The 12,621-nt window shown below is 34.6% G+C and overlaps 1 protein-coding gene across 1 annotated transcript in view; it reads right to left on the bottom strand.

Annotated features, from left to right (window-relative positions):
• Window positions 1-12,621, bottom strand: part of LOC149803562 (putative ATP-dependent RNA helicase DDX46) — a 100,245-nt gene that overhangs the window by 15,214 nt on the left and 72,410 nt on the right. Inside the window, exons 19-20 of the mRNA XM_089953293.1 lie at window positions 8,481-8,666; window positions 3,013-3,186 (exon numbers count right to left, since the gene is read on the bottom strand). Coding sequence (XP_089809419.1) covers window positions 3,013-3,186; window positions 8,481-8,666 — 360 coding nt within the window. The remainder of the gene's footprint in view (window positions 1-3,012; window positions 3,187-8,480; window positions 8,667-12,621) is intronic.

Here is a 12,621-nt window from a genome sequence, read left to right on the forward strand (position 1 = left end):
CATTATTCCACAGTAACTATAATGGTATGTTTAACTAAAATACATGTTTAATAGCGAGATGTTATATTGTACAGTGTCACCTAGATGCTGTATATTTATAATTGCCAAATAAGAGATTGTGTAATACATGAATGTGTGCACAAGTGCTTGCATGTGCATGTATGCTATTTTTTTTCTTTTTTCCTACACTATATTTATTGTCTCTAGGCTGTATCAGTTGTAAGGTGATCCTGTGATGGTTCCCTGACCCAGTGGTGTGTGTGTGTATGTGTGATTTAGATTTTTAACGTAGCTTAACCCAATGGTCAACCTATTACTGGGACAATTTAAAAAAAAAATATATATATATATATATATATATATATATATATATATATATATATATATATATATATATATATATATCCCATAACTAACAAATGAATAAAAAAAGTGTCACATTCTAAACTTACAGACTGCACTTTGAACTTATGCATTTCAAGTATTTATTTGTTTGTATTACTGTAACCACACAAAAAGGGAAAGACAAAGCATAAATTGAATATGCAGCATGTTAAAAACTCCTATACAAATAAAGGAAGCAACAGAAAGTCTTAGTCATGCTAACTCGTAATGACCTTGCTGAGGTTAACAACAGCATGGTATGACATGGTCTTAAAAGGCCAAAGTCCCAAAGGTGACAAAATCACTCAAATTTGGCAAAATTGTGAAAAAGAATGTATACAGCCTGCAGCAGGATGATTAATCACAATAAATCCAAACGGAATGTTGGATGAGTAAATTATAACACAGAAGTGGCTTGGATTGTCAGAGGATAATCTGTACGATGTTATCCAATATAGCAGCAAAGCTAACAACTAGCAAGACCTACTGGTGCCAAGGGGAGGTAATTAGCCCGTTGTCTATTGAACTGGAGTAAGATGATTTCTCTTAGGGCTGGATTCGTGTGGTAGCAGGTTAATATTACTTAATGTAATGTGATTGGTAAACATATCTGAAGAAGAAATATATGCAACTACATGTTACAATTTAATGACTGTAACAGTACATGGTAAAACAGTAACTTTGAATGATGACATATGACTGATGAATAAAGACCGATATTGGTGATTGACTGTCGATATAATATTTGACTGCTGACTGGATTGACTAAATGAATGATATGGGTCATCTGGACAATGCTGAAATTTAATGACACTATGACGGACACTGTTTGCAAATCAATATCTGACCATATCTCAGTTAAAACACAGGAACAAGGGGAGACTACGGTGTTTGGACTGCCATGTTCTGCAATTATATTTAATTCATGGAGAATGTGGTCTCAACTGCATGATGGTTTCATGGACATGCCCACAACAGGATAGTATCTGATTTATATATGTTATAGCTAGTAAGTAATGTCTGAACACATTTTGCTATTGTGCATATACATTTCACTGACGAGTGTGTACAACACATGCATTTCACAACCGTGTACATGACTGTCGATGTCATAAATTGTTATTGACTGACATGTAATCATCTTGCTCCTCAGCAAACATACCATTCATGTATATTAACCAAACAAGAGTTCCTCAATGGGACTGATGCTCTCTGTCATTTTTGACCAACCAAACATCATAAAAAGTCCTTTGTTGAGAACCCTGTGTTGATATCAGATCTGCCAACCCTAACAAGACCATCTCAGTAAGGTAGTTGATTTTTTTCTTCCATAAGACTGACCAGTTTTCAGTAATGTGTAACAAAACATCATGTTGCTGTTGTAAAGTTGGAAACCTTGTATTTAAAAAGTTCAGTATTTGAAACTGATGCAGCAATGGTAAACATTATGTTCAACTGGAAAGTTTGTAAAGTACATGAAATCTTATTTAAATCTGGTACAGTTGCATAAATTTCAGTTCCAAACCATATGCAGCTCAATGGCTTGTTGCTATCTGTAATTCTTAGAATTTTTTTCCATTTCACATGATGACAGCAATCATATCTCCCACCAGGAGACATACTCAAATCGACACATGATGTGCAATGAACATAAATGCATCCCTTCCTGCTTGTACCGACAAGAATCTGAATATCCCTCCTTTTCGTCTGTAATGATTGTTAACACTTTTTAAGAGACATTATTTTCCATTTTGTCTTTAACATGTATTGCTTGCTAGATGCCATCTAAAAACATTATATAATCAAAAGTTTGATATACTGATGCTTTGCATGAAAAACTATGTGCATTTTAAAGCATCTGAGGTACTACTGTAAAGCTTGTTAGGAGTCTATGCTCTTAAAATAAGTAACAGAAAAGAGTGAAGACAACAAGCTTTGTAAAATTTAAAAAAACATTTTACATCCTTAAAATACTAGTGAAAAATAAGAAATAGAACTTATGGTACTGCAAATAAAGTCCAAAAATAATCCAAGAATTATTAAACACAAGTCCTATCATTGAAAAGTTCTAAGTGAATGTCAGTATGAATCTTGATGAAATTCAAGATGGAAGGTGATGACGTCTAGAATAGCCTACAGAGTGCTGTAGTGTCCACAGTCTTGTTCAATCACACAAATATTATCCCAGTTTTGAATTCAGTATAAATTTCAACAAATGTCTTTGTCATAGAATTATATCAGAGCACTTTTGTATTTCCTGGGAAAATAATCACTTGAATGCAACAATTTGAAGAGAAATACAATTCAGCCTAAACTGGACACAATACAAGTCAAAATGTACAACTTAACATGTCAAAATTTAGAGCCCAAACTGACAAACCTTTATGAGAACATCAGTTATATGACTGATTACTACGCATTATACATCCCTGGATGAGGGTCAAGGTTCACTCTTCTAGAAGTAAATAGAAGTTTGTTAGCATATGAAATGTGATAAACAACTAGTACTCCACCTATGACCTTGACTCAACTTAATGATTCTTACTCTGGGAAAAATAATATAAAAAATATTTAAAAAAAGTTATTTACCAAAACTGTCACTGATTTTGGACCAGTTTCAATACTAACCTTGGAAGTAACCTTCCATCTTGCTGTCTGGGGGAAGTCATTAATTTCCAACTCTTCTTCATAGCGTTTGAAGGTCTCTGTCTCTGCATTCTGGTCTTTCTCGTCTTCATTCTGTGGACGGTATCCTAGCTTGGCGTTGATCTTTTCTGCAACTTGCTCTGCTATAGTTTTAGACTGTAACATACAAAATGGCTTAAATAACAAGCATATTTCAGAGGGTGTAAACAAATCAAAGCTAAAACTGTATCAGTCAGTATTAGATGTAGGTCAAATGTTATTGTAATATACTGTTAATCTAAATAAAAACAATTCATTCATTCATAACATAAAATATAAAATGCCGAAAATGCAGAAGAAAAACATTAAGACATATATGATGATCTCTGATGTTGTGGGCATTTAATATTTAAACACACGCATCTGTCTTTCTGTATCCTGGCTGCCACACAAGAGGTCATGGGTTTGAAACTTGTGGCAGCATTGCAATTTTTAAAATACTTTTTTGTATTATTATTTTCATACCTTCTTTTTAACTCGCTCATTCCAATTTTTTAAAATGTTTTTATTACTTTTTCTTAATCCCTTCCTAGGATGGGCAATTAAGCTAGTTTAACAGAATATACATGTATATATAACCATATATGAGCTTATCAAAGAATGCAAGGCAGGTGACCAAAAAGTCTCTGTCCAAAAATTAAATGTATGTATGTATATGGAGTAATGGCATATCAGCACAACTGTGGCCACATGGTGTCAATTAAAGGCAAGGTTCTAATAATGCAAATATAAAGAATTACCACAAAAAAATTGGGAAGATAAAACCTTCCAAATAAACATAAACATAAGGTACAACAAAATAAAGGATAAAAGAAGAATATGTTAAAATTCTATGAAAGGAAGAAAAAAAGATAAAGGTAACAAATATAAAATACCAAGTCCAAGATTTTCTTAAGTGGTATAACATCAAAAAGTTCCTTATATAAGTTACACTTAACAAAAATATGTTCCACTGTCAATGAACTTTGGTGAGGTATGAACTCTGGTTGAGGCTCTGGAGATATGCATGAGTAAGCTGTTCTGCAATTAGTTCCATACAAGGGAATCCATGCTCTACTGAGTTTGATGTCATGAATGTTGTTTATTGATTTTTCACTCCATATATTTTGCTAAATATATAGAACATAGCAAGTTATATAATATTTTTAGCCATTCAAAAACATGCATCTTTAGTTGAAGAACAGCATTGGCTAATTTATCTGCCCTTTTCTTACCAAAAATGCCTATGTCTGAGGTAGCCAACAGTAAACAATATTCTTTCCAGATTGCTGCTGACTGTTAAAACCATTTCTGATATTACTGAGTGATACAGACATTCAAACTGGCTGCAGCAGTAGTCATATTGGATGTCAGATTGGTACCATTTTCCTTTAAAACAACTCAACATAAAAAGTATTTTGGTGAAAACCAATTTTTCCTAGTAAAATCTTTTTTGAAGAATACTTACCCAATCATAATACACATACACCCTCCCTGCTTCCATCCAGTTACATCAATAGTAATCATGCCTTCCACTCCTGTAGTAACTGACAGGTTCATGTATTTTGCCATCAGTCCTTATACCTTAAGGGAGATCACTCTGCCTGACCACCATCTAAGTCAGCAGACAACTTTTAGCTCCATTTAGCTAAAATTAGTATCTGGGATTTGCTGGATTTGCAAGGTAGTAGTATTTTCCAAAGGTATTATGACTGAGTAATGTATTTAAATAAGAAATATGATTTTCTGTTTAGGAGAAGTAGCAATAATATTGACAACATTGCTGTTATGGCAGCCATAATGAATGTCAGATTGGCACCATTTCCTTCAGGACCAAACAGATATCATAAATGTTATGGTAAAAAACATCATGTTGATATGATCATCCATTTAGAAGTAGCAATAATAAGATTTTCAGGATGACCACCATGGTGGTGACACTGAAGGTCATACTGGTGCCATTTTCATTTAATACCAATTAGACATCATAAGAAGTCTTCTGTTTAAAACCATGTCCATATGACTCTCTGTTCAAAAGAGTAGCAATAACAAGATTTTCATGGTGGCCATATTGGATTCAAGATTGGCATCATTTTAGTTTATGGTCAACTAAAGATCATATGAAGTCTTTCAGTGGAAAACCCATGCTGACCATACAAGTAGAATATCAATAACAAGAGTTTCAAGATGGACAGTGTGTTGTCCATTAATGGATGTCTGAGCAGCACCATTTTCATTTAGGACCAACTAGACATGGAGATGAATGTGTGTGTAAAGTGTAACAGCAATAATCCAAGTAGTTTAGGAAGAGCAACAATTACAAACCTGTGCTCATGAACTGACAGACAATTGAAAATATATACCAGGGGTGCACAGCCCCCAGCAACCAGGGCTAAATACAGCCTTCAAATGTGTTCTGTCTGGCCCTCAGGGCAAATTAAAACAACAAAGAAATCTGGCTCTTGAACAGTAATTATATTAAAGAAATTAGTATTTGCGACCCTCAAGTGGTCTTAGAAAATGCAATCTGGCCCTTGGCCCTTGGCCAAAAAAGGTTGTGTACCTCTGATTTATACCATCCTGTAAGTTCTTCTGATCTATAACCAGTTGAACAAAAATTGTTTTTACAAATATCATGTTAAAAAACAAATTTTTTATTACACTTCTAACCATTAAACAAGATTCACAAGAAATCAAGGTCAAAGTAAGCTTTCTATTGAAATATCTTCAAAAGCTGTTGATGGCATATGTTACGAAAACAAATGTTTTAGGGTTTCTTTAATTCTTCAGATGGCCATATTTGATAGTGGATAAGCATCAACTGGATAAATCTGAAAGCCCTCTATGTTTGGATGCTTTCTGTCAAATTTGGTCAACCCTGTTGACAATATTTGTACAAACTTTGAAGGTTAGTAGCTACAGTACAAGTCACATGAGTCATGTATGCACATTTACCCATTTTATATTAAATATAAATTGTTCTTTTCAAATTTAACACTCTAATTTCCTTTAACCAAAGTCTATTCAATCCTGATTATTGAATGCTCTGCATCTTAAATTTCACCAAAAAAACTTCCAGACAAAAATTATGTATCGCTATCGACTTTTACAATGGTGGCCATGTACTAAACTTGGGTCAAAATAAGAGTGCATCGAGTGAAATCGTCACAATTGAGGGTAGCATGAATTTGTTTATCAATATGCGTAGCTTTCATTGTGACATCCCAGCACATGACATTTAATCTGGATTGTACTGGATCACACCTTTAGGTTCATTTTTTGTCCAAAACTGTCTGCATACTTTAACATTGATTTTGCTGTATGCACCTCTTGGGATGTCTAAATAATGTCCTTCCAAAGGAATATCGATGTATGCAAAATCCAAATGAAGTGAATACTTGCCACTTAAAGGTATGGATAATCAAATTCTAAAAAATTGCACCTATTACCGAAATAATGTTGAATGCATACATGACCTGTGTGACTTGTACTATAGAATGCCTCCTGTAAAATGTGTTCAAATTCTGTTCAGCCTTTTTAAGAATTTATCTGATCAGATTTTTACTACTTTTAGTAATGGTGCTCATAACTGATGATGGATGAGCATCATTTGTATAAAAAAATCTGAAACCCTTTCATGTCAAGATGCTCTGTACCAAATTTGGTTAAAACTGGTCCAGTGATTTTGAGATTAAGTTTAAAACAACTATTTTGATTGACAATGCTTTTTCTGTACCGGTCATTTACCAACTGTACAAATGATTCTGAACCAATCCTGTTCTATTGGTGGCATATGTTTTCCAGTCATAGTCTTGATCGCCACCTTAAGTTATTTCAGAGGCTTTCAAAATTGTCATGTTAATTACTATGAATCACTTTACAGTTGTGGGGTACAATTTTTGAGGACAGGTTAGACCTCAAATTAGAAGTCGCAACAAAATGGCGATATTCAAAGCATGCTCCACACCTTCCTCCCATACATCATGGCAATGCATCTCTCATCTATTTTAATACATAATTACTAATCTTTCTGATAGTTTATACAAAATTACAATAAAATGGAGCAAACTCACTTACACATTAATCAGCATCAAAGTCATACTTTGCTTATAGCAACTCAGATTATGTCATTGCTGATGATGACTACAACACTTTAGGTTGAGCATATGCTCTTCTACACTTGGTGCACGTGAGCTGAACACAAGAGATCCAAGAAGACCTGAAACTGCTTAGCTGGTTGATGTCAGCCTACTAGTTGGCCAAGAAATCTGGGCCAGTAGGATAAATTGTGTTCAAATTTCTTCTGTGCATTTGATTCTATATGTTATGGAAACAAATGTTTGAAGTTTTCTATAGTTTTTATATCTTCATCCATATTTGGTCTTATAGCATTACTTGGCCAAAATCAAAAGACCCTTTGCCAGGATGCTTAGTGCAGACCATCTTCGCCAGCCAAGGTTCCAATAACGCTATCTACACCTTGGCATATTGAGCAGATACTTCTGTGCTTTGAGTGAATTTCACTGCATGCGGCAGCAAGCCACCACATCCAATAAAAATTTAGTTGTTGAAATTTGAACACTGTTCCTACGTAATTGAGACATGGGAAGTACACAACTTGAATGGACTGATAAATAAGCACTTTTCCAGTACCGGTCCGTGTTTGCACAAATACATTTCACTCAAATAGGCCTGTAATGGCTTCCCTCTGGTACATAGCCATACTTTTGATGTTAAACTTACAAAGTATCCTTTTTAGGTCAATTGCCACCACTGTTTTTAGCCAATATTCAATGCACCATGCTACTGGTTAGTTGGCATTGCATACTAAGGGAGGCAGCACATGAAATCCAATAGCTGTCGTAAGGACAAAGCACCGATATAGCTGTTCGATCTGCCAAGGTGTAGATAGGGTTATCAGAACCTTGGCTAGCGAAGATGAGTGCAGACATGCCTACTCCAGCTTTTTTGAGGTACACCACCTCCAAAAGTGAGGAACTGAGCTAAAAATATGGGACATAAGTATGTTAATTCCTTAAAAACATCACTGAAAATAAAAGGAAAGACCTTTGAAATTCTGTGACCATTGCTTCCATTTGTAAAAACATTCTTTCAGCTAATTTTAGTGTAGTATTGGCCACTATTTCTTTAACAATAGCAGTTCCTTTTGATCCACCCCAATGAAAATATTGCACAATGTCCAAGTCACTAAACATAACTTTAAAAGCCTTTGAAAATGTATTTAGTGCACTAACAGTCACTAAATATGTTGTTTCCACTGTAAAATGTTAATTGAACATCCACTCAATGCAATCAATATCCTCCATTTTTCTGCATCAGGAACACTGAATTTATTGCCTATAAGGTATTGTGAGTAAGAGTGGCTTTTGACCAGACAGGTTTCCAAGCATATACCATTTAAAGAAACTTACATCAACTTGTGGAGTTGTGAACTCTCCAGTGAATATTGCTTTGGCTACTTTCTGGGTAATATCTGGAGCATCAGGGCCCAGGTTCTTGGCAAAGTTTATCTTAGCGGCCAGTCTCTTGGCCAGCTCCAGCTTCTGCTGATTGTTGTTGACAGAAGCAGCGGCGGCAGCGGCAGCAGCAGCAGCAGCCTGCAACACAAATGTAATCTTTACTCTAAAATAGTAAACACATTAAAAAGCCCTGTTTATATGTAGGTCCTGGACCAATTCAATGAAACATCTACATTCTACATCTGAAAAATTACAGTGTCTATAATGGGAGTTTCAGGTTAAGAAAACTGTGAACCAGTAGTACTATCTGGAAGAATGGTTAGCAATTTGCTAATGTAAACATTGTCCCACCTGCCACCAATCACACCCCTACATGATGAAGATGAGTCTATACTAAAAGGAGTATAAAATGTGTAGAAAATAAAGCATTAGGAACTGAACACCTCTCTCTTAACTTTCTGGACTTGCCTGCTGGCAAGCACCATGCAAACCTGAGCTTGTCTCAGCCAAGTTTGAGTTTGTCTTGGGTGCTGGTCAAGTGGATTTGTCATGCCTGGCATATGTATGATCAAAATCTGTTCAGAAACAAAGACTCTGGTGAGCAACAAGTGCAGTAAATCAGTTGCTTGAACACCCAATTATTATGACAAGATGTTGCTCATAATTAAACTCATCTGAAATCTCGCTGATATAAGCCCATATATCATATTTTAATCACAATCAGTTAATAAGCCCACATACCATGTTTTAATCACAATCTGTTAATAAGCCTGTACACCATGTTTTAATAACAATCTGTTAATAAGCCAGATACCATTTTTAATAACAATCTGTTAATAAGCCCACATACCATGTTTTAATTACAATCTGTTAATAAGCCTGTACACCATGTTTTAATAACAATCTGTTAATAAGCCACATACCATGTTTTAATAACAATCTGTTAATAAGCCCACATACCATGTTTTAATCACAATCTGTTAATAAGCCTGTACACCATGCTTTAATCACATACTGTTAATAAGCCAGGTACCATGTTTTAATCACAATCTGTTAATAAGCCATATATCTTGTTTTAATCACAATCTGTCAACAAAATTAAGCTTTTAGAGTGTAGAAAATCAAATCATGAAGATCATACAATGCAAAGCAGATGACAGATAATAGACAATACGTAAGCTGACTTGACCAGATAAACTAATAGATTATTTAACTTGCTGAAGTTCTGAAATGTTATGATGACTTCAGTTCTGTTTAAAACATATGTCCAAGTATGATATACTGGCAACTCTGATTATAATAATAATTTCCACAAAGTCCTATGTAAACATACAAGTCAAAGACATTTATACAAAACATTTTTAGAGATCAATAAAGTAGTTAACTTTTGGGGGCTTATAATTTTTGCAGATTGTAGTATGAAATACTAACAGTTTATTTTGCTTTATTCAACATGCGCAATCAATTTAGTTAATTCTTATTTGAATAAGAACTATTTGCAATGGATGAATCACAAAGGGCATGCACACTACAATTTGCTTTGTAAGACCATAGAGGAACTTGTGTTGGGAAATCAAAGATTGGAGACTCAATACAAGCAACATCCCATGTAAAATATATGAAGTTGACCAACAAGGACCATACCTCTGTCCAAAAATGAAGAAGACAAGACACATTTACAAATATGAAACAATATTCACATCAAATTGCATCTTGATATGTTAAATGGTTGAATGGCTATAATAAGTGCAAGCAATATTCCAAATTTACACATAAAGGCACGAATCTGCTTGACAAGTGGCATAACTCAGTCCAAAAGAGGCACCTGTTAGTCTATGAAACAATGTTCACAACAAACTGCACCAGAATGTGCTGCCAGTTACAAGCAACATCCCGTGTCAAGTTAATTTTCATAACCCTACTAACACGAGTCCCATGAAGGAACCGACACTGTTGGCTAAAATTAATTTCCGGGAATTCAAGATAAGACCATTTCTTCCTTTTACCTGTTAAATGTTGAAACCATCTCTGATACTCTTCAGCAATAACAAGATTTTCAAATTAGCTGCTATGGTGGACATTTTGGATGTTATATTGCCATCATTTTCATTTAGAACCAACAGGACATACATGTAATAAGAAACTCCATGTTGATATTACTTTCTACTTTGAAGAAGTAATGATAATAAGATTTTTTTTAAAATGGGTGCCATGGTGGCCATATTAAATATCTAATTGGCACCATTTTCATTTACTACCAGCTAGACATCAACTTATGTCTTTTGGTGAAAGCACAATGTCAATAAAACTTTCCTTTTAAAAGTTGTGATAACACAAGATTTTCAAGAAGACCACTGTTGTGGCCATGTTGGCCATCATATACCACCATTTTCATTTGACCATCCATTCACGAGGAGTAGCGATAACAAAATTACAAAACTGATACTGTGGTGGCCATATTGGACAATAAATCTGCACAATTTTGATTTAGGACCAATCAGACATCATAAGAAGTTTTCTGGTGAAAACCCCATATCAATATGACTTTAGGAGGAGTAGTGAGAATGAAGACTTGGATGGCCACCACATCATTTTCATTGAAGATCAACTAAACATCATAAGAGGTCATTTAGTGAAAACCCTATTCAGGATTAGTAGCGATGAAGATTTTGAAGATGGCCTCTGTGGCAGCCATACTGGATATCCAAGAGACACCACTTTCAGACCAACTAGACGTGGTATGAATATGGGTATAGTTTGATGGCAAGTATTTTATGAGGAAAAATAACAAATTTGTGTTAACAGATGGATGGATGATGGACAAAAGATCATCCCATAAGCTCTTATGGTCTATGATGAGTGGCACTAAAAATGAAGCTGAAGAGAAAATCTATAAAGAATATCTAAGTGTATTAGATGATCTTCATAATAAAATGCATGAGACAATGTTGAATAGTTTTCAGCTGTGTTGGCTACCAGCAACATCTCATGTTATCTAGATCTTTAAGACTATGTACAGACCAAATTGCATTGGAATATGTTCAGTGATTCTTGAAATATGTTTCTTATTTGAATTAGCTGAAATGGAGATTTAAAACTGATGCACAAGGGGCTATAACTCTGTCAAAGTTGAGCCTGAAACAATGAGCCATTAAAAGGCACATGGACATGTCATAGGTAATCCATCTAACAAATGGCATCCAATTAATTATTATGTGCAAGGTTTGCAGAGTTTTTGCAGTTTTTTCATTAAAAAACAGACAAAAAAAGTTGCAATACTGTTGGGCTCCTGCAAAACTTTATACATATCTTTCACTTGTAGTCTTCACTGGCCTTCATTTTCTTCAACTCTTCCAGTTTCAACATTTTAAAAAATGTTTTTATCTATAGGCTGATCTGTCTATCATTCATACTGTTGTTTCTTGAACAAAACTCCAAAACTATTCAATATATCTCCATGACACTTGGTACGTGTAACACAATAGTAAGCTACATGTGCCTTTTGCTATTGAGAAATCATTACTTCGGTATTTTGTTAGTGAACCATGAGATCTAACTTACTCCATTCCATCTTCTTTCACTTACAAGTATAAAATCATAGATGGGCATTTACATAATGGTGGTTAAGACAATCCCTAACAAGTATGAATTATGAATGAACTGAAAATGATTAAACAGATGGACAAACATTTTTAAAATACTGAAACTGAAGAATCATGGATAGCAACAGCCACATCTACAGCACATGTCTAATAAATGTACAAAATTTCACAAAGGTATCTAAAATGGTTTCAGAGTTTTGTCATGGAAAATGAAAGCATGGATAGAGATATCTTGACCACAAGTCAGTTTACCAAGTTTCATTGAGATATCTGGAATGGTGTAAGTGTTAAGCTCTGGACACACTAATGTTTATGGACACTCAGACAGATGGATTAGTCAGATGGGCATACAGATATATACAGCAATATCTATATTGCACTGTATTAAACGATGGGGAAATAATAATGGTCTGAGGATGTATTACACACTAGCCATAAATTTACTAGAGTAGCTGTTAAACTTGTTTTTATCTTTTGGTGGTTCAGTCAAC

This window comes from Sinohyriopsis cumingii, chromosome 3, assembly GCF_028554795.1.
Source record: "Sinohyriopsis cumingii isolate HCF-2022 chromosome 3, ASM2855479v2, whole genome shotgun sequence".
Lineage (NCBI taxonomy): Eukaryota > Metazoa > Mollusca > Bivalvia > Unionida > Unionidae > Sinohyriopsis > Sinohyriopsis cumingii.